Genomic DNA, 23,987 nt, shown 5'->3' with positions numbered 1-23,987 from the left:
AGAGCATATCAAGTGGGGTCCCAGAGGGATCGGTCCTGGGTCCAATTCTGTTAAATAGCCTTCATCAATGATTTAGATAATGGCCTAGAGAGTACACTTATAAAGTTTGTGGACGATACCAAGCTGGGAGGGGTTGCAAGTGCTTTGGAGGATAGGATTAAAATTCAAAATGATATGGACAAAATGGAGAAATGGTCTGAAGTAAATAGGATGAAATTCAATAAGGAGAAATGTAAAGTACTCCACTTAGGAAGGAACAATCAGGTGCACACACACAAAATGAAAAATGACTGCCTAGGAAGGAGTACTGTGGAAAGGGATCTGGGGGTCATAGTGGACCACAAGCTAAATATGAGTCAACAGTGTAACGCTATTGCAAAAAAGCAAACATAATTCTGGGATGTATGAGCAGGAGTGGGTCTCCAGGGGGACTCTGGGCAGTGAGGAGTGGCCTCTCCGCTGAAGGTGACTGGGTCTGGGGAGTGGGATCTAACTCCTCCTCTTAGTCTCTTCACATGCCCTCACTCACTCTGCAGGATGTCTCCAGGCTTCCAGTGGAGCTTGACTCTGTGCATTAAGTGAAATGCCTCCAGCTCTAGGTTCTTGTAGGGCTCATAAGAGAAAACAGCCTCCCCCAGGTCTTTCTGCTTCGGGGTCCCCCTTGAGAGTTAACAATTCCTTTGAAATTGCAGGGATTTGGGGAGTTAATTATACATGCCCTGATAAATCAGTGTAAACATCAGGGCTGAAGCCATTGACTGGCATACTGATCTCCAGGGGAATTTCCTTTCGGCACCGGTGTCTATGGGGGAATGAGGCATCATAGAATCATAGAATATCAGGGTTGGAAGGGACCGCTGGAGGTCATCAAGTCCAACCCCCTGCTCAAAGCAGGACCAATCCCCAACTAAATCATCCCAGCCAGGGCTTTGTCAAGCCTGACCTTAAAAATATCTAAGGAAGAAGATTCCACCACCTCCCTAGGTAACGCATTCCAGTGTTTCACCACCCTCCTAGTGAAAAAGTTTTTCCTAATATCCAACCTAAACCTCCCCCACTGCAACTTGAGACCATTACTCCTTCTTCTGTCATCTGCTACCACTGAGAACAATCTAGATCCATCCTCTTTGGAACCCCCTTTCAGGTAGTTGAAAGCAGCTATCAAATCCCCCCTCTTTCTTCTCTTCCACAGACTAAACAATCCCAGTTCCCTCAGCCTCTCCTCATAAGTCATGTGTTCCAGTCCCCTAATCATTTTTTGTTGCCCTCTGCTGAACTCTTTCCAATTTTTCCACATCCTTCTTGTAGTGTGGGGCCCAAAACTGGACACAGTACTCCAGATGAGGCCTCACCAATGTTGAATAGAGGGGAACGATCAGGTCCCTCGATCTGCTGGCAATGCCCCTACTTATACACCCCAAAATACCATTGGCCTTCTTGGCAACAAGGGCACACTGTTGACTCATATCCAGCTTCTCGTCCACTGTAACCCCTAGGTCCTTTTCTGCAGAACTGCTGCCGAGCCATTCGGTCCCTAGTCTGTAGCAGTGCATGGGATTCTTCCATCCTAAGTGCAGGATTCTGCACTTGTCCTTGTTGAACCTCATTAGATTTCTTTTGGCCCAATCCTCTAATTTGTCTAGGGCCTTCTGTATCCTATCCCTACCCTCCAGCATATCTACCTCTCCTCCCAGTTTAGTGTCATCTGCAGACTTGCTGAGGGTGCAATCCACACCATCCTCCAGATCATTTATAAAGATATTGAACAAAACTGGCCCCAGGACCGACCCTTGGGGCACTCCACTTGATACCAGCTGCCAACTAGACATGGAGCCATTGATCACTACCCATTGAGCCCGACGATCTAGCCAACTTTCTATCCACCTTATAGTCCATTCATCCAGCCCATACTTCTTTAACCTGATGGCAAGAATACTGTGGGAGACCATGTCAAAAGCTTTGCTAAAATCAAGGAACAACACGTCCACCGCTTTCCCCTCATCCACAGAGCCAGTTATCTCGTCATAGAAGGCAATTAGATTAGTCAGGCATGACTTGCCCTTGGTGAATCCATGCTGACTGTTCCTGATCACTTTCCTCTCCTCTAAGTGCTTCAGAATTGATTCCTTGAGGACCTTCTCCATGATTTTTCCAGGGACTGAGGTGAGGCTGACTGGCCTGAATAAGAGTATCCACACAGGGAGTGGTACCAGTATAAGTATATTGGTTTAACTATAGGAGTATAATTATCCCAGTGTAACTGGTAAAACTTTCTTATGCAGACAAGCCCTTATTATTCAAAATAATGTTATTTTTTTCTTTGTCTTTTCAGTTTTTCTTTCTCCCGCACCTGTCCCCCAATTCAGTCTTGAGTTTCCTTTTCCTGTTTTGCTACTGAACTCTGTTGAAAATCTATGATTTTGGAAAGTTTGTTTGTTTTGAAGAAGGTACATCACCAACAGGAATTCACTAAGTGTGTCAATAAAGCAGTCAGACATGGGTTAAGGAGAGAGAACACATTTTGGCTTTAAGAACAAAACAAAAGAGATTGAGAAGATTAGGAAGATTTAGGAATCATAGAATCATATAATATCAGAGTTGGAGGGGGCCTCTGGAGGTCATCTAGTCCAACCCCCTACCCAAAGCAGGACCAATCCCAACTAAATCATCCCAGCCAGGGCTTTGTCAAGCCTGACCTTAAAAACTTCTAAGGAAGGGAATTCCACCACCTCCCTAGGTAACGCATTCCAGTGTTTCACCACCCTCCTAGTGAAAAAGTTTTTCCTAATGTCCAACCTAAATCTCCCGCACTGCAACTTGAGACCATTATTCCTTGTCCCGTCATCTGCTATCAATGAGAATAGTCTAGATCCATCCTTTTTAGAACCACCTTTCAGGTAGTTAAAAGCAACTATCAAATCCCCCCTCATTCTTCTCTTCCGTAGACTAAACAATCCCAGTTCCCTCAGCCTCTCCTCATAAGTCATGTGTTCCAGACCCCTAATCATTTTTGCTGCCCTTCGCTGGACTCTCTCCAATTTCTCCACATCCTTCTTGTAGTGTGCGGCTAAAACTGGACACAGTACTCCAGATGAGGCCCCACCAATGTCGAATAGAGGCGAACTATCAGGTCCCTCGATCTGCTGGCAATGCCCCTACTTATACACCCCAAAATACCATTGGCCTTCTTGGCAACAAGGGCACACTGTTGATTCATATCCAGCTTCTCGTCCACTGTAACCCCTAGGTCCTTCTCTGCAGAACTGCTGCTGAGCCATTCGGTCCCTAGTCTGTAGCGGTGCATTGGATTCTTCTGTCCTAAGTGCAGGACTCATCAGATTTCTTTTGGCCCAATCCTCCAATTTGTCTAGAGCCCTCTGTATCCTATCCCTACCCTGCAGCATATCTACCACTCCTCCCAGTTTAGTGTCATCCACAAACTTGCTGAGGGTGCAATCCACACCATCCTCCAGATCATTAATGAAGATATTGAACAAAACCGGCCCCAGGACCGACCCTTGGGGCACTCCACTAGATACTGGCTGCCAACTAGACATGGAGCCATTGATCACTACCTGTTGAGCCCGACAATCTAGCCAACTTTCTACCCACCTTATAGTGCATTCATCCACCCCATACTTCCTTAACTTGCTGACAAGAATACTGTGGGAGACCATGTCAAAAGCTTTGCTAAAGTCAAGAAACAATACATCCACTGCTTTCCCTTCATCCACAGAACCAGTAATCTCATCATAGAAGGCGATTAGATTAGTCAGGCATGACTTACCCTTTGTGAATCCATGCTGACTGTTCCTGATCACTTTCCTCTCCTCTAAGTGCTTCAGAATTGATTCCTTGAGGACATGCTCCATGATTTTTCCGGGGACTGAGGTGAGGCTGACCGGCCTGTAGTTCCCAGGATCCTCCTTCTTCCCTTTTTTTAAAGATTGGCACTACATTAGCCTTTTTCCAGTCGTCCGGGACTTCCCCCGATCGCCATGAGTTTTCAAAGATAATGGCCAGTGGCTCTGCAATCACATCCACCAATTCCTTTAGCACTCTCGGAAGCAACGCATCCGGCCCCATGGACTTGTGCATGTCCAGTTTTTTTAAACAGTCCCGAACTGCTTCTTCCTTCACAGAGGGCTGGCCACCTCCTCCCCATGCTGTGCTGCCCAGTGCAGTAGTCTGGGAGCTGACCTTGTTCGTGAAGACAGAGGCAAAAAAAGCATTGAGTACATTAGCTTTTTCCACATCCTCTGTCACTAGGTTGCCTCCCTCATTCAGTAAGGGGCCCACACTTTTCTTGGCTTTCTTCTTGTTGCCAACATACCTTGTTACTCTTAACATCCCTCGCTAGCTGCAACTCCAGGTGTGATTTAGCCTTCCTGATTTCATTCCTACATGCCCGAGCAATATTTATATACTCATCCCTGGTCATTTGTCCAATATTCCACTTCTTGTAAGCCTCTTTTTTGTGAGGAGCCTCATAACATTTTCAAAAGTATTTAGAAGCCAAAGTCCCATTTTCAAAAGTGCCTTAGCGACAAATTTTTTAAAGTATTTAGGTGCCTAAAGCATCTAGGCGCCGAAAACTCATTGATTTCATTGGGTGTTTGGCACCCAGATGCCTTTGAAAATCCCACTAGGCACCTAAATACCTTTAAAAATCTGGCCCTAAAACAAGTTTGAACACAGGACTTAGGCTCTTAAATACTTAGACTCTTAAATAGAAATCAGTTTTCTAAGTGTCTTAGGTACTTTGGAAAATAGGATTCAGCATCCCAAATCAAATATAAATTTTACTCTTAATTTAAGAAGAATGGTAAGGACGTTCTAAGGAATCTAGGGGAGTTAGGCAACCCTTTGAAATTCAGTGGAATTTGGTTGTATAGCTGCCTTCGGCTCCTCTGACAATCCCTGCCAAAATGACAAAGAGGGAACAAGAAAAGGTAAGTAAAATAAGGGATGGTATCAAATAGATCAGCCATGAACTTCTATTCACTCTTTTTCGTAAAGCGTTGCCACTGAACGTTGTATTTAGCTCATTTAGGATTTATGAAGGAAATAATTTTTACACAATGTGGATAGAGCCTGTGGAAACTCACTGCCGAAGTAAAGGGACAGTAGGAGACAGAAAAAGATAATCCATTTCTATGGGTACAAAGGTTATCCACAAATACACAAGTTAGCTGAAAATGTACAAAGAATATCAGCTTCCATTCTTCAAGTCATAGGTCATCAAGTAACTGCCAGGGTTTGGGGATAAACTTTCCCTAACATGGGCTGGGATTTTCAACGTTAGTTAGGCATCCAACTCAATTGAAAATCAATGGGAGTTGGGTACCTATCTCTCGTAATTGTCCTCTTAAGGATCCTACATAAGAACATAAAAACGGTCATACTGGGTCAGACCAAATGTCCATCTAGCCCAGTATCTTCTGACAGTGCCAATGCCAGGTGCCCCAGAGGGAATGAACAGAACAGGGAATCATCTAGTGATCCATCCCCTGTAGCCCATTCCCAGCTTCTGACAAACAGAGGTTAGGGACACCATCCCTCCCCATCCTGGCTAAAAGCCATTGATGGACCTATCCTCCATGAATTTATCTAGTTCTTTTTTGAATGCTCTTATAGTCTTGGCCTACACAACATCCTCTGACAAAGAGTTCTTCAGGTTGACTGTCTGTTGTGTGAATAAATACTTCATTTGCTTTTTTTTAAACTTGCTGCCTATTAATTTCATTTGGTGACCCCTAGTTCTTGTGTTATGAGAAAGAGTATATAACACTTCCTTATTTACTTTCTCTACACTAGTCATGATTTTATGGACTCCTATCATATCCCCCCCTTAGTCGTCTATTTTCCAAGCTGTAAAGTCCCAGACTTATTAATCTTTCCTCATATGGAAAGTGTTCCATATGCCTAATAATTTTTTATGCCGTTTTCTGAACCTTTTCCAATTCCAATATATCTTTTTTGAAATGAGGCGAACACATCTTTACGCAGTATTCAAGATGTGGGCAAACCATGGATTTATATAGCAGCAAAATAATATTTTCTGTCTTATTATATATCCCTTTCCTAATAATTCCCAACATTCTGTTAGCTTTTTGGACTGCTGCGGCACACTGAATGTATGTTTTCAGACAACTATCCACAATGACTCCAAGCTCTCTTTCTAGAGTGGCAAAAGCTAATTTAGATCCCATCATTTAATATGTACAGTGGGAATTATGTTTTCCAATGAGCATTACATTGAATTTCATCTGCCATATTCACAAAAAGAAAAGGAGGACTTGTGGCACCTTAGAGACTAACAAATTTATTTGAGCATAAGCTTTTGTGAGCTACAGCTCACTTCATCGGATGCATTCAGTGGAAAATACAGTGGGGAGATTTATATACACAGAGAACTTGAAACCATGGATGTTACCATACACACTGTAATGAGACTGATCACTTACGGTGAGCTATTACCAGCAGGAGAGCGGCGTGGGGGGAACCTTTTGTAGTGATAATCAAGGTTGGCCATTTCCAGCAGTTGACAAGAATGTCTGAGGAACAGTGGGAGGTGGAGGGGGGGAATAAACATGGGGAAATAGTTTTACTTTGTGTAATGACCCATCCACTCCCAGTCTTTATTCAAGCCTAAGTTAATTGTATCCAGTTTGCAAATTAATTCCAATTTGGCACCTGGAAATCCTGGAGCCTTGTGCCTGGAGCCTTCACCAATCACTCATCTCAGGCATTAGCACCCTGACAGCAGGATTGCCAGGCTATGGAGACTCCCTCCTCAGGCCCTACGCTACCAGCACTCCCAGATATCTTCGAGACACCACTGACTTCCTGAAGAAACTACAATCCATTGGTGATCTTCCTGACAACACCATCCTGGCCACTATGGATGTAGAAGCCCTCCACACCAACATTCCACACAAAGATGGACTACAAGCCCTCAGGAACAGTATCCCTGATAATGTCATGGCAAACTTGGTGGCTGAACTTTGTGACTTTGTCCTCATCCATAACTATTTCACATTTAGAAAAGGAGTACTTGTGACACCTTAGAGACTAACCAATTTATCTGAGCATAAGCTTTCATGAGCTAGAGCTACTCACTTCATCGGATGCTGTAGCTCACGAAAGCTTATGCTCAAATAAATTGGTTAGTCTCTAAGGTGCCACAAGTACTCCTTTTCTTTTTGCGAATACAGACTAACACGGCTGATACTCTGAAATATTTCACATTTGGGGACAATGTATACCTTCAAATCAGCAGCACTGCTATGGGTACCCGCATGGCCCCACAGTATGCCAACATTTTTATGGCTGACTTAGAACAACGCTTCCTCAGCTCTCGTCCCCTAATGCCCCTACTCTACTTGCGCTACATTGATGACATCTTCATCATCTGGACCCATGCAAAAGAAGCCCTTGAGGAATTCCACCATGATTTCAATAATTTCCATCCCACCATCAACCTCAGCCTGGACCAGTCCACACAAGAGATCCACTTCCTGGACACTACAGTGCTAATAAGCGATGGTCACATAAACACCACCCTAAACCAGAAACCTACTGACTGCTATTCCTACCTACATGCCTCCAGCTTTCACCCAGATCACACCACACGATCCATTGTCTACAACCAAGCTCTACGATACAACCGCATTTGCTCCAACCCCTCAGACAGAGACAAACACCTACAAGATCTCTATCAAGCATTCTTACAACTACAGTACCCACCTGCTGAAGTAGAGAAACAGATTGACAGCGCCAGAAGTGTACCCAGAAGTCACCTACTACAGGACAGGCCCAACAAAGAAAATAACAGAACGCCACTAACCATCAGCTTCAGCCCCCAACTAAAACCTCTCCAAAGCATCATCAAGGATCTACAACCTATCCTGAAGGACGACCCATCACTCTCACAGATCTTGGGAGACAGGCCAGTCCTTGCTTACAGACAGCCCCCCAACCTGAAGCAAATACTCACCAGCAACCACACACCACACAACAGAACCACTAACCCAGGAACCTATCCTTGCAACAAAGCCCGTTGCCAACTGTGTCCACATATCTGTTCAGGGGACACCATCATAGGCCTAATCACATCAGCCACACTATCAGAGGCTCGCTCACCTGCACATCTACCAATGTGATAGATGCCATCATGTGCCAGCAATGCCCCTCTGCCATGTACATTGGTCAAATTGGACCGTCTCTACTTAAAATAATAAATGGACACAAATCAGATGTCAAGAATTATAACATTCAAAAACCAGTCGGAGAACACTTCAATCTCTTTGGTCACTCGATTACAGATCTAAAAGTTGCAATTCTTCAACAAAAAAACTTCAAAAACAGACTCCAAGGAGAGACTGCTGAATTGGAATTAATTTGCAAACTGGATACAATTAACTTCGGCTTGAATAGAGACTGGGAGTGGATGGGTCATTACAGAAAGTAAAACTATTTCCCCATGTTTATTCTCCCCCTCCACCCCCTCCCCCCACTGTTCCTCAGATGTTCTTGTCAACTGCTGGAAATGGCCCACCTTGATTATCACTACCAAAGGTTCCCCCCCACGCTCTCCTGCTGTTAATAGCTCACCTTGAGTGATCACTCTCGTTACAGTGTGTATGGTAACACACATTGTTTCATGTTCTCTATGTATATAAATCTCCCCACTGTATTTTCCACTGAATGCATCCAATGAAATGAGCTGTAGCTCACAAAAGCTTATGCTCAAATAAATTTGTTAGTCTCTAAAGTGCCACAAGTACTCCTTTTCTTTTTGCGAATACAGACTAACATGGCTGCTACTCTGAAATCTGCCATATTGTTTCTCAGTCACCCAGTTTTGTGAGATCCCTTTGTAACACTTCACAGTCTGCTTTGGACTTAAATATCTTGAGTAGTTTTGTATCATCTGCAAAATTTTCACCTCACTATTTACCCCTTTTCCAGATCATTTATGAATATGTTGAATAAGACTGGTCCCAGAACAAACCCCGGAGGGACATCATTATTTACATCTCTCCATTCTGAAAACTGACCATTTATACCTACCCTTTGTTTTCTATCTTTTAACCAGTTATAAATCCTTGAGAGGACCTTCTCTCTTATCCCATTACACCTTACTTTGTTTAAGAGCCTTTGGTGAGGGATCGTGTCAAAAGCTTTCTGAAAATCTAAGTACATTGTCATAAATATAAAGGGAAGGGTAAACACCTTTAAAATCCCTCCTGGCCAGAGGAAAAACCCTTTCACCTGTAAACGGTTAAGAAGCTAGGATAACCTCGCTGGAACCTGACCAAAATGACCAATGAGGAAACAAGATACTTTCAAAAGCTGGAGGGAGAGAGAAACAAAGTCTCTCTCTGTGTGTGTGATACATTTGCCGGGAACAGAAAGGAATGGAGTCTTAGAATTTAGTAAGTAATCTAGCTCGAGATGCGTTAGATTCTGTTTGTTTAAATGGCTGAGAAAATAAGCTGAGCTGAATGGAATGGATATTCCTGTTTTTGTGTCTTTTTTGTAACTTAAGGTTTTGCCTAGAGGGATTCTCTATGTTTTGAATCTAATTACCCTGTAATGTATTTACCATCCTGATTTTATAGAGGTGATTCTTTTACTTTTTCTTCTATGAAAATTCTTCTTTTAAGAACCTGATTGCCTCTTTCATTGTTCTTAAGATCCAAGGGTTTAGGTCTGTGGTCACCTATGTAAATTGGTGAGGATTTTTATCTAGGCTTCCCCAGGAAAAGGGGGTGTAGGGTTTGGGGAGGATTTTGGGGGGAAAGACTTTTCCAAGCGGGCTCTTTCCCGGTTATATATCTGTTAGATGCTTGGTGGTGGCAGCAATAAAGTCCAAGGGAAAAAGGAAAATAGTTTGTACCTTGGGGAAGTTTTAACCTAAGCTGGTAAAAATAAGCTTAGGAGGTTTTCATGCAGGTCCCAACATCTGTACCCTAGAGTTCAGAGTGGGGAAGGAACCTTGACATACACTATATCCACTGGATCCCCCTTGTCCACAAGCTTGTTGACCCCCTTCAAATAATTCTAGCAGATTGGAGAGGCATGATTTCCCTTTACAAAAACCATGTTGACTCTTCCCCAACAAGTTATGTTCATCTGTGTGTCTGACAATTCTGTTTTTTGTTTACTATACTTTCGACCAATTGGAAAGTCAGGCTTACTGGCCTGTAATTGCCAGGATCACCTCTTGAGCCCTTTTTAAAAATTGGCATCACATTCGCTATCCTCCAGTCATTTGGTACAGAAATGATTTAAATGATAGGTTACAAACCACAGTTCGTAGTTCTGCAAGTTCACATTTGAGTTTCTTCAGAACTCCTGGGTGACTACCATCTGATCCTGATGACTTTTACTCTTTATTTTATCAATTTGTTCCAAAACCTCCTCTAATGACACCTCAGTCTGGGACAGTTCCTGAGATTTGTCACCTAAAAAGAATGGATCAAGTTTGGAAATCTCCCTCACATCCTGAGCCATAAAGACCGATGCAAAGAAGTCATTTATTTTCTCCGCAATGGCCTTAATGTCCTTTAGTGCTCCTTTACCATCTTGATTGTTCAGTGGCCCCACTGGTTGTTTAGCAGGCTTCCTGCTTCTGATATACTTAAACATATTTTTGCTATTACGTTTTGAGACTTTCGCTAGCTGTTCTTCAAATTCTTTTTTGGCCTTCCTAATTATATTTTTCCACTTCACTTGTCAGAGTTTAATCATAGACTCATAGAATCATAGAATATCAGGGTTGGAAGGGACCTCAGGAAGTCATCTAGTCCTCAAAGCAAGACCAATCCCCAATTAAATCATCCCAGCCAGGGCTTTGTCAAGCCTGACCTTAAAAACTTCTAAGGAAGGAGATTCTACCACCTCCCTAGGTAATGCATTCCAGTGTTTCACCACCCTCCTAGTGACAAAGTTTTTCCTAATATTCAACCTAAACCTCCCCCACTGCAACTTAAGACCATTACTCCTTGTTCTGTCTTCTTCCACCACTGAGAATAGTCTAGAACCATCTTCTTTGGAACCACCTCTCAGGTAGTTGAAAGCAGCTATCAAATCCCCCCTCATTCTACTCTTCTGCAGACTAAACAATCCCAGTTCCCTCAGCCTCTCCTCATAAGTCATGTGTTCCAGACCCCTAATCATTTTTGTTGCCCTTCGCTGGATTCTCTCCAATTTTTCCACATTCTTCTTGTAGTGCCCGAGCAGCATTTTTATACTCTTCCCTGGTCATTTGTCCAATTTTCCACTTCTTGAAAGCTTCTTTTTTATGTTTAATATCCTCAAGGATTTCACTGTTAAGCCAAGCTGGTCGCCTGCCATATTTACTATTCTTTCGACACATCGGGATGGTTTGTCCCCGTAACCTCAATAGGGATTCTTTGAAATACAGCCAGCTTTCCTGGACTCCTTTCCCCCTCATGTTATTCCCCCAGGGGATCCTACCATCAGTTCCCTAAGGGAGTCGAAGTCTGCTTTCCTGAAGTCCACGGTCCGTATTCTGCTGCTTACCTTTCTTCCCTGTGTCAGGATCCTGAACTCGACCAACTCATGGTCACTGCCTCCCAGATTCCTACCCACTTTTGTTTCCCCTACTAATTCTTCCTGGTTTGTGAGCAGCAGGTCAAGAAAAGCTCCCCCGTAGTTGGCTCCTCCTGCACTTGCACCAGGAAATTGTCCCCTACATTTTCCAAAAACTTCCTGGATTGTCTGTGCACCGCTGTAGTGCTCTCCCAGCAGATATCAGGATGATTAAAGTCGCCCATGAGAACCAGGGCATGCGATCTAGTAGCTTCTGCGAGTTGCCGGAAGAAAGCCTCATCCACCTCATCCCCCTGGTCCAGTGGTCTATAGCAGACTCCCACCACTACATCATTCTTGTTGCTCACACTTATCATAGAATCATAGAATATCAGGGTTGGAAGGGACCCCAGAAGGTCATCTAGTCCAACCCCCTGCTCAAAGCAGGACCAATTCCCAGTTAAATCATCCCAGCCAGGGCTTTGTCAAGCCTGACCTTAAAAACCTCCAAGGAAGGAGATTCTACCACCTCCCTAGGTAACTCATTCCAGTGTTTCACCACCCTCTTAGTGAAAAAGTTTTTCCTAATATCCAATCTAAACCTCCCCCACTGCAACTTGAGACCATTACTCCTCGTTCTGTCATCTGCTACCATTGAGAACAGTCTAGAGCCATCCTCTTTGGAACCCCCTTTCAGGTAGTTGAAAGCAGCTATCAAATCCCCCCTCATTCTTCTCTTCTGCAGGCTAAACAATCCCAGCTCCCTCAGCCTCTCCTCATAACTCATGTGTTCCAGTCCCCTGGTTCTGTGGATGAAGGGAAAGCAGTGGATGTATTGTTTCTTGACTTTAGCAAAGCTTTTGACACGGTCTCTCATAGTATTCTTGTCAGCAAGTTAAGGAAGTATGGGCTGGATGAATGCACTATAAGGTGGGTAGAAAACTGGCTAAATTGTCGGGCTCAACGGGTAGTGATCAATGGCTCCATGTCTAGTTGGCAGCCGGTATCAAGTGGAGTGCCCCAAGGGTCGGTCCTGGGGCCGGTTTTGTTCAATATCTTCATAAATGATCTGGAGGATGGTGTGGATTGCACTCTCAGCAAATTTGCGGATGATACTAAACTGGGAGGAGTGGTAGATACGCTGGAGGGGAGGGATAGGATACAGAAGGACCTAGACCAATTGGAAGATTGGGCCAAAAGGAATCTGATGAGGTTCAATAAGGATAAGTGCAGGGTCCTGCACTTAGGACGGAAGAACCCAATGCACAGCTACAGACTAGGGACCGAATGGCTAGGCAGCAGTTCTGCAGAAAAGGACCTAGGGGTGACAGTGGACGAGAAGCTGGATATGAGTCAGCAGTGTGCCCTTGTTGCCAAGAAGGCCAATGGCATTTTGGGATGTATAAGTAGGGGCATAGCGAGCAGATCGAGGGACCTGATCGTTCCCCTCTATTCGACATTGGTGAGGCCTCATCTGGAGTACTGTGTCCAGTTTTGGGCCCCACACTTCAAGAAGGATGTGGATAAATTGGAGAGAGTCCAGCGAAGGGCAACAGAAATGATTAGGGGACTGGAACACATGAGTTATGAGGAGAGGCTGAGGGAGCTGGGATTGTTTAGCCTGCAGAAGAGAAGAATGAGGGGGGATTTGATAGCTGCTTTCAACTACCTGAAAGGGGGTTCCAAAGAGGATGGCTCTAGACTGTTCTCAATGGTAGCAGATGACAGAACGAGGAGTAATGGACTCAAGTTGCAGTGGGGGAGGTTTAGATTGGATATTAGGGAAAACTTTTTCACTAAGAGGGTGGTGAAACACTGGAATGCGTTACCTAGGGAGGTGGTAGAATCTCCTTCCTTAGAGGTTTTTAAGGTCAGGCTTGACAAAGCCCTGGCTGGGATGATTTAACTGGGAATTGGTCCTGCTTTGAGCAGGGGGTTGGACTAGATGACCTTCTGGGGTCCCTTCCAACCCTGATATTCTATGATTCTATGATTCTATGATTCTAATCATTTTTGTTGCCCTTCGCTGGACTCTCTCCAATTTATCCACATCCTTCTTGAAGTGTGGGGCCCAAAACTGGATACAGTACTCCAGATGAGGCCTCACCAATGTCGAATAGACATTCTAATAGACACTTCTAAACTTAATCCAGAGACACTCAGGTTTTTCTGCAGTTTCATACCAGAGCTCTGAGCAGTCATACTGCTCCCTTACATACAGTGCTACTCCCCCACCTTTTCTGCCCTCCTGTCCTTCCTGAACAGTTTATAACCATCCATGACAGTACTCCAGTCATGTGAGTTATCCCACCAAGTCTCTGTTATTCCAATCACATCATAATTCCTTGCCTTCACCAGGACCTCCATTATGCTCTGTCCTTTTTATTTTCTTCACTAACATTTAACTTTCACTTTTTAAAGGATGCCTTTTTGCCTCTCACTGCTTCTTTTACACACTCACCTATAGCATCAGCTTCTGGCTACTGATGGAGACAACGTACAAGATGATAAGAAACTATCTTCTGATGTGGTGTGGCAATTGTTATATTCTTGTTTCCTTACAATGTTTTAAAATGATCATTAACTTAGTCCTCGAAGAGTGGGGCAGGAGACTGAGTTTGCTTCTTGGACATTTTAAGGTGAACTGGCTGAATACTGATTCTAGTTATTCTGGTATATTTGTATATTGTTATTACTTTTCTTTATTGAGATAGCTGCATGGAAAGGAGGAAAGGAAGTGGGGAAATCAGATGTTCATCAGAGAATTCATCCTTCTGGGATTGGAGAATCTCCCTGAACTGCAAGTTCTTCTCTTCCTCCTGTTCCTAGTGATCTACATTGTGACCATGGTGGGAACATTCTCATCATTGCCCTAGTTGTGGCTAATCGACACCTTCATACCCCCATGTACTTCTTCCTGGGGAACTTGTCCTGCCAGAGACCTGCTACAGTTCCATCATCCTGCCCAGGATGCTGGCCAGTCTGCTGACCGGGGACAGAAACATTTCTGTTAGTGACTGCATCACGCAACTTCATTTTTTTGGTTTCCTGGCAGCTACAGAATGTTACCTCCTAGCAACGATGTCTTATGATCGGTATCTGGCGATATGCAAACCACTGCATTATGCCATCCACATGAATGGTAGGAACTGCCTCTGGCTGGCATCTGGGTCTTGGATCAGTGGATTTCTGGGCAGTACAATAATAACATTTTTGGTATCACAATTAACTTTCTGTGGCCCAAATGAAATTGACCATTTCTTTTGCGATTTCACCCCAATGATTAAACTCTCCTGCAGTGACATCAGCCTGACCTGGGAAGCAAAAGTGGGATCAGCCTGACCTGGGAAGCAAAAGTGACATCAGCCTGACCTGGGAAGCAAAAGTGGATGGGAATCTGGGAGGCAGTGACCATGTGTTGGTTGAGTTCAGGATCCTGACATAGGGAAGAAAGGTAAGCAGCAGGATACGGACCCTGGACTTCAGGAAAGCAGACTTCGACTCCCTCAGGGAATGGATGGGTAGGATCCCCTGGGGGACTAACATGAAGGGGAAAGGAGTCCAGGAAAGCTGGCTGTATTTCAAAGAATCCCTATTGATGTTACAGGGACAAACCATTCCGATGTGTCGAAAGAATAGTAAGTATGGCAGGCGACCAGCTTGGCATAACGGTGAAATCCTAGCAGATATTAAGCATAAAAAAGAAGCTTTCAAGAAGTGGAAAATTGGACAAATGACCAGGGAAGAGTATAAAAATATTGCTCGGGCATGTAGGAATGAAATTAGGAGGGCCAAATCGCACCTGGAGCTGCAGCTAGCAAGAGATGTTAAGAGTAACAAGAAGGGCTTCTTCAGGTATGTTGGCAACAAGAAGAAAGCCAAGGAAAGTGTGGGCCCCTTACTGAATGAGGGAGGCAACCTAGTGACAGAGGATGTGGAAAAAGCTAATGTACTCAATGCTTTTTTTGGCTCTGTCTTCACGAACAAGGTCAGCTCCCAGACTGCTGCGCTGGGCAACACAGCATGGGGAAAAGATGGCCAGCCCTCTGTGGAGAAAGAGGTGGTTAGGGACTATTTAGAAAAGCTGGACGTGCACAAGTCCATGGGGCCGGATGAGTTGCATCCGAGAGTGCTAAAGGAACTGGCGGCTGTGATTGCAGAGCCATTGGCCATTATCTTTGAAAACTCATGGCGATCGGGGGAAGTCCCGGACGACTGGAAAAAGGCTAATGTAGTGCCCATCTTTAAAAAAGGGAAGAAGAAGGATCCTGAGAACTACAGGCCAGTCAGCCTCACCTCAGTCCCCAGAAAAATCATGGAGCAGGTCCTCAAGGAATCAATTCTGAAGCACTTAGAGGAGAGGAAAGTGATCAGGAACAGTCAGCATGGATTCACCAAGGGCAAGGCATGCCTGACTATTCTAATTGCCTTCTATGACGAGATAACTGGCTCTGTGGATGAGGGGAAAGCAGTGGATGTGTTGTTCCTTGACTTTAGCAAAGCTTTTGTCACGGTCTCCCACAGTATTCTTGTCAGCAAGTTAAGGAAGTATGGACTCGATGAATGCACTATAAGGTGGGTGGAAAGTTGGCTAGATTGTCGGGCTCAACGGGTAGTGATCAATGGCTCCATATCTAGTTGGCAGCCGGTATCAAGTGGAGTACCCCAAGGGTCGGTCCTGGGGCCGGTTTTGTTCAATATCTTCATAAATGATCTGGAGGATGGTGTGGACTGCACTCTCAGCAAATTTGCGGATGATACTAAACTGGGAGGAGTGGTAGATATGCTGGAGGGCAGGGATAGGATACAGAGGGACCTAGACAAATTGGAGGATTTGGCCAAAAGAAATCTGATGAGGTTCAATAAGGATAAGTGCAGGGTTCTGCACTTAGGACAGAAGAACCCAATGCACAGCTACAGACTAGGGACCGAATGGCTAGGCAGCAGTTCTGCGGAAAAGGACCTAGGGGTGTCAGTGGACGAGAAGCTGGATATGAGCCAGCAGTGTGCCCTTGTTGCCAAGAAGGCCAATGGCATTTTGGGATGTATAAGTAGGGGCATAGCGAGCAGATCGAAGGACGTGATTGTTCCCCTCTATTCGACATTGGTGAGGCCTCATCTGGAGTACTGTGTCCAGTTTTGGGTCCCACACTACAAGAAGGATGTGGATAAATTGGAGAGAGTCCAGCGAAGGGCAACAAAAATGATTAGGGGTCTGGAACACATGACTTATGAGGAGAGGTTGAGGGAACTGGGATTGTTTAGTCTGCAGAAGAGTAGAATGAGGGGGGATTTGATAGCTGCTTTCAACTACCTGAGAGGTAGTTCCAGAGAGGATGGTTCTAGACTATTCTCAGTGGTGGAAGAGGACAGGACAAGGAGTAATGGTCTCAAGTTGCAGTGGGGGAGGTTTAGGTTGGATATTAGGAAAAACTTTTTCACTAGGAGGGTGGTAAAACACTGGAATGTGTTACCTAGGGAGGTGGTAGAATCTCCTTCCTTAGAGGTTTTTAAGGTCAGGCTTGACAAAGCCCTGGCTGGGATGATTTAACTGGGAATTGGTCCTGCTTTGAGCAGGGGGTTGGACTAGATGACCTTCTGGGGTCCCTTCCAACCCTGATATTCTATGATTCTATGATTCTATGATTCTATGACCACCCTGGTGACTCAGATACTTTCTTCCACTGAAACCCTGATCCCGTTTCTTTTAACCATGACATCCTGTGTTTGCATCATGATCACCATTCTTAGGATCCCTTCCACCAGCAGGAGGCAAAAGGCCTTTTCCACTTGCTCCTCTCACCTTGACGTGGTCACAATTTTTTATGGCACCATAATTATCGTCTATGTGATGCCAAAAAACAGTACACTGAGAGAGCTGAGCAAAGTGTTCTCCATCTTCTACACCATCCTTGCTCCCCTGGCCAACCCCCACATCTACAGCCCGAGAAACAGAGAGGTCAAGGAGGCCCTGAGAAAAGTTTGCTCTTAGTATCTTGCATTCACGTGTTTTAATGCATTGGAATAAATCAGTCTGGATTTATTAGCCAGGAAGCACTATTTAGGACACATCTAGCTCTGGCCGACCCCCTCATCTACAGCCTGAAAAACAATGAGGTCAAGGAGGCCTTCAGAAAAGCTCTCAGTAAACTCATTGCACAAAATTCTCAGCACCGTCTCTGTAGAAGTAAATGGAGCTATGCTGGTTCAACCAGCTGATTGGCTGCTCCATGGTGATCACAAGACATCAGATGGGATTCATTAAATGAGAATTAATCCCTATGGTTTAAAAAGTCTGGTTGGGCTGCAACTAGGTTGATGAACACTCAAACCATCCGGCACCATCATAAAAGAATGTTGGGATGTATTGAGTTCTCAGACAACTGCATCGACTTTAGGACAGGTGTTTGCTTCACTTCGCACTTGTGGGATGCATGGGGTGGGTTGTGGGGGGTAGTGGGTGTCTCAGGGGTGCAAAGGAGGCTAAATAATGAATCCCACCATGTGGAGGATCTGAAATGGAGTAGATAAATCTGACCAAGATTGCAACAGACAAGATCCATTCTAGGGTTGAAGGTGCTAAAATATATAACTCGGTGAAAACATCATTTACCGATGGCTGTCTGTCAGGGTTTCCTCCCCACTCTGAATTCTAGGGTACAGATGTGGGGACCCACATGAAAGACCCCCTAAGCTTATTTTTACCAGCTTAGGTTAAAAACTTTCCCAAGGTACAAACTTTGCCTTGTCCTTGAACAGTATGCTGCCACCACCAAGTGATTTAGACAAAGAACAGGGAAAGGACCACTTGGAGTTCCTCTTCCCCCAAAATATCCCCCCAAGTGCTTACACCCCCTTTCCTGGGGAGGCTTGAACAGTTCCCAGCAAAGGTATCACACAGACAGACAAAAGCCTTTCCCCCCCCTCCAGATTTGAAAGTATCTTGTCCCCTCATTGGTCATTTTGGGTCAGGTGCCAGCCAGGTTACCTGAGTTTCTTAACCCTTTACAGGTAAAAGGACTTTGCCTCTGGCCAGGAGGGATTTTATAGCATTGTATACAGAAAGGTGGTTACCCTTCCCTTTATTTTTATGAAAATGTCCATGGTGGTTGTCTATGTAGCATTTTAATATTTTGACTAATATTTCCATTATAATGAAACAAAAACAAAGCAAAGTATCAGTCTTATTTATTGTGTCTGTCTTTCCTTTCAGTTAATACACTTCTCATAATATCTGCAGTTATGAGCATTCATTTTCAGATATCAGTTTTGGCAGCAGAGAAATCAAGACTGATCAAAGGTCAACAAGCAAAACAAAATGACACACACAACACAAACATAAAATCTTCCCTCTTTTCTTCACATTACAATCCACCAGCTCAAGCCAGCTTAGACTTCAGTAAGCATTTAGCAAGTGGCATGATGATCTAAATCAATGGTTTTCAACCAGTAGTTTGTGGACCTCTCGGGGTCTGCAGACTATATCTAAGATTTTCAAAAGGGGTCACACCTCCATTTGAATTTTTTTAGTGGTCTGCAAATGAAAAAAAATTGAAAACCACTGATCTATATACAAGGCTCTTGTTTTGAGGTCGGGAAACACCAGCTTCAAATCCTTAGCCAAATCTAGCTGTTAGTAGGAAAGTTATTGCATGATGAGAGATCTCTTCACGGATATACTCTGTGTTTGACATAGGAATCACTTAGTGAAATTCTACAGCCTCGTAGGGGTCCTTTCTTCTGCTAAAATTGACAGGTGAAGTTGTGTCTTGGCTTTTACTTCAATAGGACCAAGATCTCATGTACTGCCCACTGAACAGAGCCTGGCCCATTGACCAAATCATGGGAGTGAAATTTAGGAGAGTTGGGAACACATGCTGGGTGTGACACATATGGTATAATTTATTAATCCCATATCATGTTGGCCTTGTTGTACAATGGGGTTTTCTGCCCAAATGTTTTTGATTCAGGTGCTTCTCAGTGGAGGTGAGGGGGAGTGATTCAGGATGGTTCAGGCAAGACATAAAAACAAACACCTGACATGCTTGGCTTTTGGGGAGAGGTATCAGCATACATTGAGTAGTATGATTCCTGGACCCATCTCAATCTTGACTGACCTGGGGAGAGGAAAAATTGCTGCCCGAAGGCCTGCCTGTACCTCCCTACACATGCTTGGGGTGGGACTGATGCCATGACCTTAGCACTGATTGACCAGAGTGCATGCCAAGAGGGGTGTGAAACATTTGATGGGGGTATGGAAAAGTTTGCCTGAGTGCCTGAAAAAGTTTGACAACTTGGGATCACCTAAATTATTATCCTGGAATGGTTGATAAGGAGCAACAGAGCGTAATGATGGGGAAGGGGTGGCTATACTGTATAATGGAAACTAGGGGCAGCAGAGAGTAGGGACAGGGAAGGGGCAGCTATACTCTATAATGGGCACGAGAGACAGTTGGGGGTGAGGGATGGGAAAGGATCAACCATCTCACCAATTTAAGTGCATTTAGGATCAGATTCTGATCTCAATTCCAGCTGAATATGGAACTCTGAAGTCAAAGCCTTTCCTTCCTGTTTCCAACAGTCTAACTTAGGTCAGAATCTGGCCTGTTATCACTGACATTGTACATACTGTTACATTTTCATTCCATCCAACCATTATAACATAGACAAATATCCTTCCAAGCATTAAAATCATGATTCATCATTATATTTCATGTTCTCCCCACATAGTCTTTCGTGAAATAAGGATGAGTGGGAATTGTTGCTAGAAAAGCTTTGATGCACAACATTATTCCAAATGGAGGTAGACTGGGTCCATGTTAAAGTATTTTAGATTAGGTATTTCTGTTTGGTTAGTTGGGAAGAACAATTGTCTACTTTGTTTTGTAGTGAGAAATATAAAGATAACCTTATTCATCCCCAAGAGCTGGAGAAAACAAACCAATTCTCTTCAGGGAAAGAGATGACAACAAGAAGATGCTTTCAAAGAAGCATCCCACAGCAAATGGTAGCTTCTACATAGCTGGGGTATGTAGTATTCCAATGTGCAAAGGCAATAATGATATAGACTATGGATAAAATGTTCAAAACACCTAAGTGATGTATGTGCTTAAGTCCTATTGTAAATCAATGGGATCTAGGATATATACAGTTGTGTCTTTTCTAAAGCCCCACCAGGCCTGATGTTGACCTAGGAATACCTAGCATCTTTAGATGCCCTCACTGTGGTGTTGTGTATATTACTCTGATTCCCCTTAAATTACTACCCACAATTGATAGAGGAATCCTTAGGGCCTGCTGCAGTTCTTTCAATCTTCTGTGTTCACAGGACTTTGAGCCATATCAAAGCAGTCCTGTAGGCTCAATAGGAAAGCAAGCCAAAATCATCAAAGTTAATAATTTTGGCACTGTCCCTGAAGGGTTTGTGGAAAGGTGCCTTACCTTTTCCATCCTGCCTGTTTTTTTTTTTAAATAGTCGCCTGTTGAGTTAACCCCATATTGTCATACAGAAAACAGTGTCAGTAACCAGGCCAACATACAACATTAGTAAATTATTACACAGCAGCTCCAGATCCATGCTCTAGTTTCACACCAGGTTCCTGGGATGCAGGGATCATTGAGTGAGACTCTCTGCCCTTGTTTGTATGGGAGGTCAGATTAGATGCACATAATGGTTCCTTCTGGCTTTTAAATATAAGGATCTATGAACAAATGAAAGCTGCAGATGGAGATGGTGCTTATTTCAGTGGTTTCTTAGGAGTGAACCAAAATTGCCAAGACTATGATAGGGAACAAGACATTGATTGATTGCCTTTCAGATTCAAAAACAGCTCAGGGTATCACGTTTTAGTGTAACCTAAATGAGTTAGCTCAGTGTCACCAAATTCTCACAAAAGCCACAAATCGATTGAGAGATTTCCTCAAAGCCTCCTTGACCTCTTTGTTTCTCAGGCTGTAGATGAGGGGGTTGAGCATTGGAGTCAGGACTGTGTAGAAGACAGCGAACACTTTGTTCAGGTTTCTCAGTGTATGTGTTTTTGGTACGACATACACCATGATTAGGGTCCCATAGAAGGTTGTAACTACAATCAGGTGAGAGGAGCAGGTGGAAAATGCCCTTTGCTTCCCAGTAGTGGATGGGATTCTTACGACAGTGGCTATGATACAGATATAGGATGTCAGGGTTAATAGAAATGGGGGAAAGATATCTATGGAAGCAAAACAGAAAGCAACAAGTTCTATCAAGTAGGTATCACTGCAGGACAGTTGGACCACTGGGGTAAAGTCACAGAAGAAATGGTCAATTTTACTGGGGCCACAAAAAGTTAATTGTGACATCAAACATATTAATATGGTGACAACCACAAAGGCAATGATGCAAGATCCTGCTGCTAACTGGAGGCAAAACTTGCCATTCATAACAGTTCCATAATGCAGTGGTTTACATATAGCTAAATACCGATCATAAGACATCACAGATAAGAGGTAACATTCTGTAGCTGCCAGGCCACCAAAGAAATAATACTGTACAAAACAACCACTAACAGAAATGGTTCTGTCCCCAGTCAGGAGACTGGCCAGCACCCTGGGCAGGATGGTGGAGATGTAGCAGGTCTCTAAGCAGGACAAAATCCCCAGGAAGAAGTACATGGGGGTGTGAAGGCACTGATCAGCCACAACTAATGCTGCAATGAGGATGTTTCCAGCCAGGGTCACAATGTAGATCAGTAGAAAGAGCAGGAAGAGAAAGCTCGTCAGTTCAGGGAGGTCTCCAAAGCCCAGGAGGATAAATTGCTTGACGGCCGTTTCATTTCCTAGTTCCGTGTCTGCCATGGGTTCTACCTTTGGAAGAGAAAACTGAACTGGCAGCTGAAAAACATCAGGGTACTTTTCAATGTACTGCTTCTATTTCATTGCACAAAGGCTTAGTCCCGCATATCCCCTTGTGGTGATTTGTCCGAATGGCTGATGCATCATCTGACCTTCTGCTTTGGATCATGTATATTCCTGTTTCCCACCTTCTCCAAGAAAAGATCAAAGAAATTCTCTACTGATCCATACCCCTGACAGAACTCTGAAAGTTTCATTTTTTTATCCTCAGTGGTACCCTAAACTCCTATTATTTTACAGCAGAAACAATATCCTAGGCTGGGATTTCACTTCTGATCATGTTTGCTTTTTTTCCCCCTTGTTTCAGGAAATAGACATTAATAAGAACATAAGAATGGCCCTACTGGGTCAGACAAAAGGTCCATCTAGCCCATTATCCTGTCTTCCAAGAGTGGCCAGTGCCAGGTTCCCCAAAGGGAATGAACAGAACAGGTAATCATCAAGTGATCCATCCCCTGTTGCTCATTCCCAGCTTCTGGCAAACAGAGGCTAGGGAAACCATTCCTGCCCATCCTGGCTAATAGCCATTGATGGACCTATCCTCCATGAATTTATATAGTTCTTCTTTGACCCCTGTTATGGTCTTGGCCTTCACAACATTGTCTGGCAAGGAGTTCCACAGGTTGACTGTGCACTGTGTGAAGAAATGCTTCATTTTCTTTGTTTTATACCTACTGCCTATTAATTCATTAGACAGGGCCATCCCTAGCCATTTTGGTGCCCTACACAGCCCCCCTGAGGGCTGTGGGGGGGCAGGCCTCCTGGGGGGGGCAGGAGCAGGCTTGGGGGGCAGGTGGGAAACTGCGCCCCTCAACACACCGGCAGCGTGGAGTGGGCTGGGGCTGGGTTGCTCCACTTACTGCCGCTGGTGAGTGCAGGTCCAACCCCTGCTGTAGTCCTCAGGGGAGTGGGGGCTAGGCTGGGGCAGCGCAGGGGTGGGAAGAGGTGGGGCTGGGATGTAGCAGGGGTGGAGGCCATGGTGAAGAGGCAGAGCAGGGGGCTGGAGCAACACCCAGCTGCATAGGGCACCAGGAAATTTGGTGCCCCAAATTTCTTGGTGCGCTACTCAGCAGCATACTTTGAGTATGGGTAGGGACGGCCCTGTCATTAGTTGACCTCTAATTCTTGTATTATGAGAAGTAGTAAACAACATTATCTACTTTCTCTACACCAGTCATGATTTTATAGACCTTAATCATATTTCACCTTAGCCATCTCTTTTCCAACCTGAAAAGTCCCAGTCTTATTAATCTCTCCTCATACGGAAGCCGTTCCATACCCCTAATAATTTTTCTTGCCCTTCTCTGAACTTTTTCCAAGTCCAATATATCTTTTTTGAGATGGAACGACCACATCTGCACGCAGTATTCAAGATGTGGGCGTCCCAAGGTTTTATATAGAGCTAACATTATTTTCTGTCCTATTATCTATCCTTTTCTTAATTATTCCCAGCATTCTGTTCCCTTTTTTGACTACCACTGCACACTGAGTGGATGTTTTCAGAGAATTATCCACAATGACTCCAAGATCTCTTT

The 23,987-nt window shown here is 44.2% G+C and overlaps 1 protein-coding gene and 1 pseudogene across 1 annotated transcript; one reads left to right on the top strand and one right to left on the bottom strand.

Moving 5' to 3' along the window:
- Positions 1-4,928: 4,928 nt before the first annotated feature.
- LOC140896745 (olfactory receptor 5AP2-like) lies at positions 4,929-17,554 on the top strand (annotated as a pseudogene).
- A 3,884-nt stretch (positions 17,555-21,438) lies between these two features.
- On the bottom strand, positions 21,439-22,395 carry LOC140896744 (olfactory receptor 6N1-like). The gene has a single exon (XM_073308792.1). The coding sequence runs from the start codon at positions 22,393-22,395 to the stop codon at positions 21,439-21,441; it is 957 nt and encodes a 318-aa protein (XP_073164893.1).
- Between the last annotated feature and the right edge of the window lie 1,592 nt (positions 22,396-23,987).

This window comes from Lepidochelys kempii, chromosome 13, assembly GCF_965140265.1.
Source record: "Lepidochelys kempii isolate rLepKem1 chromosome 13, rLepKem1.hap2, whole genome shotgun sequence".
Taxonomy (NCBI): Eukaryota; Metazoa; Chordata; order Testudines; family Cheloniidae; genus Lepidochelys; species Lepidochelys kempii.
The sequence above is the reverse complement of the archived record's forward strand: the minus strand, read 5'-3'. Positions and strand labels throughout refer to the sequence as shown.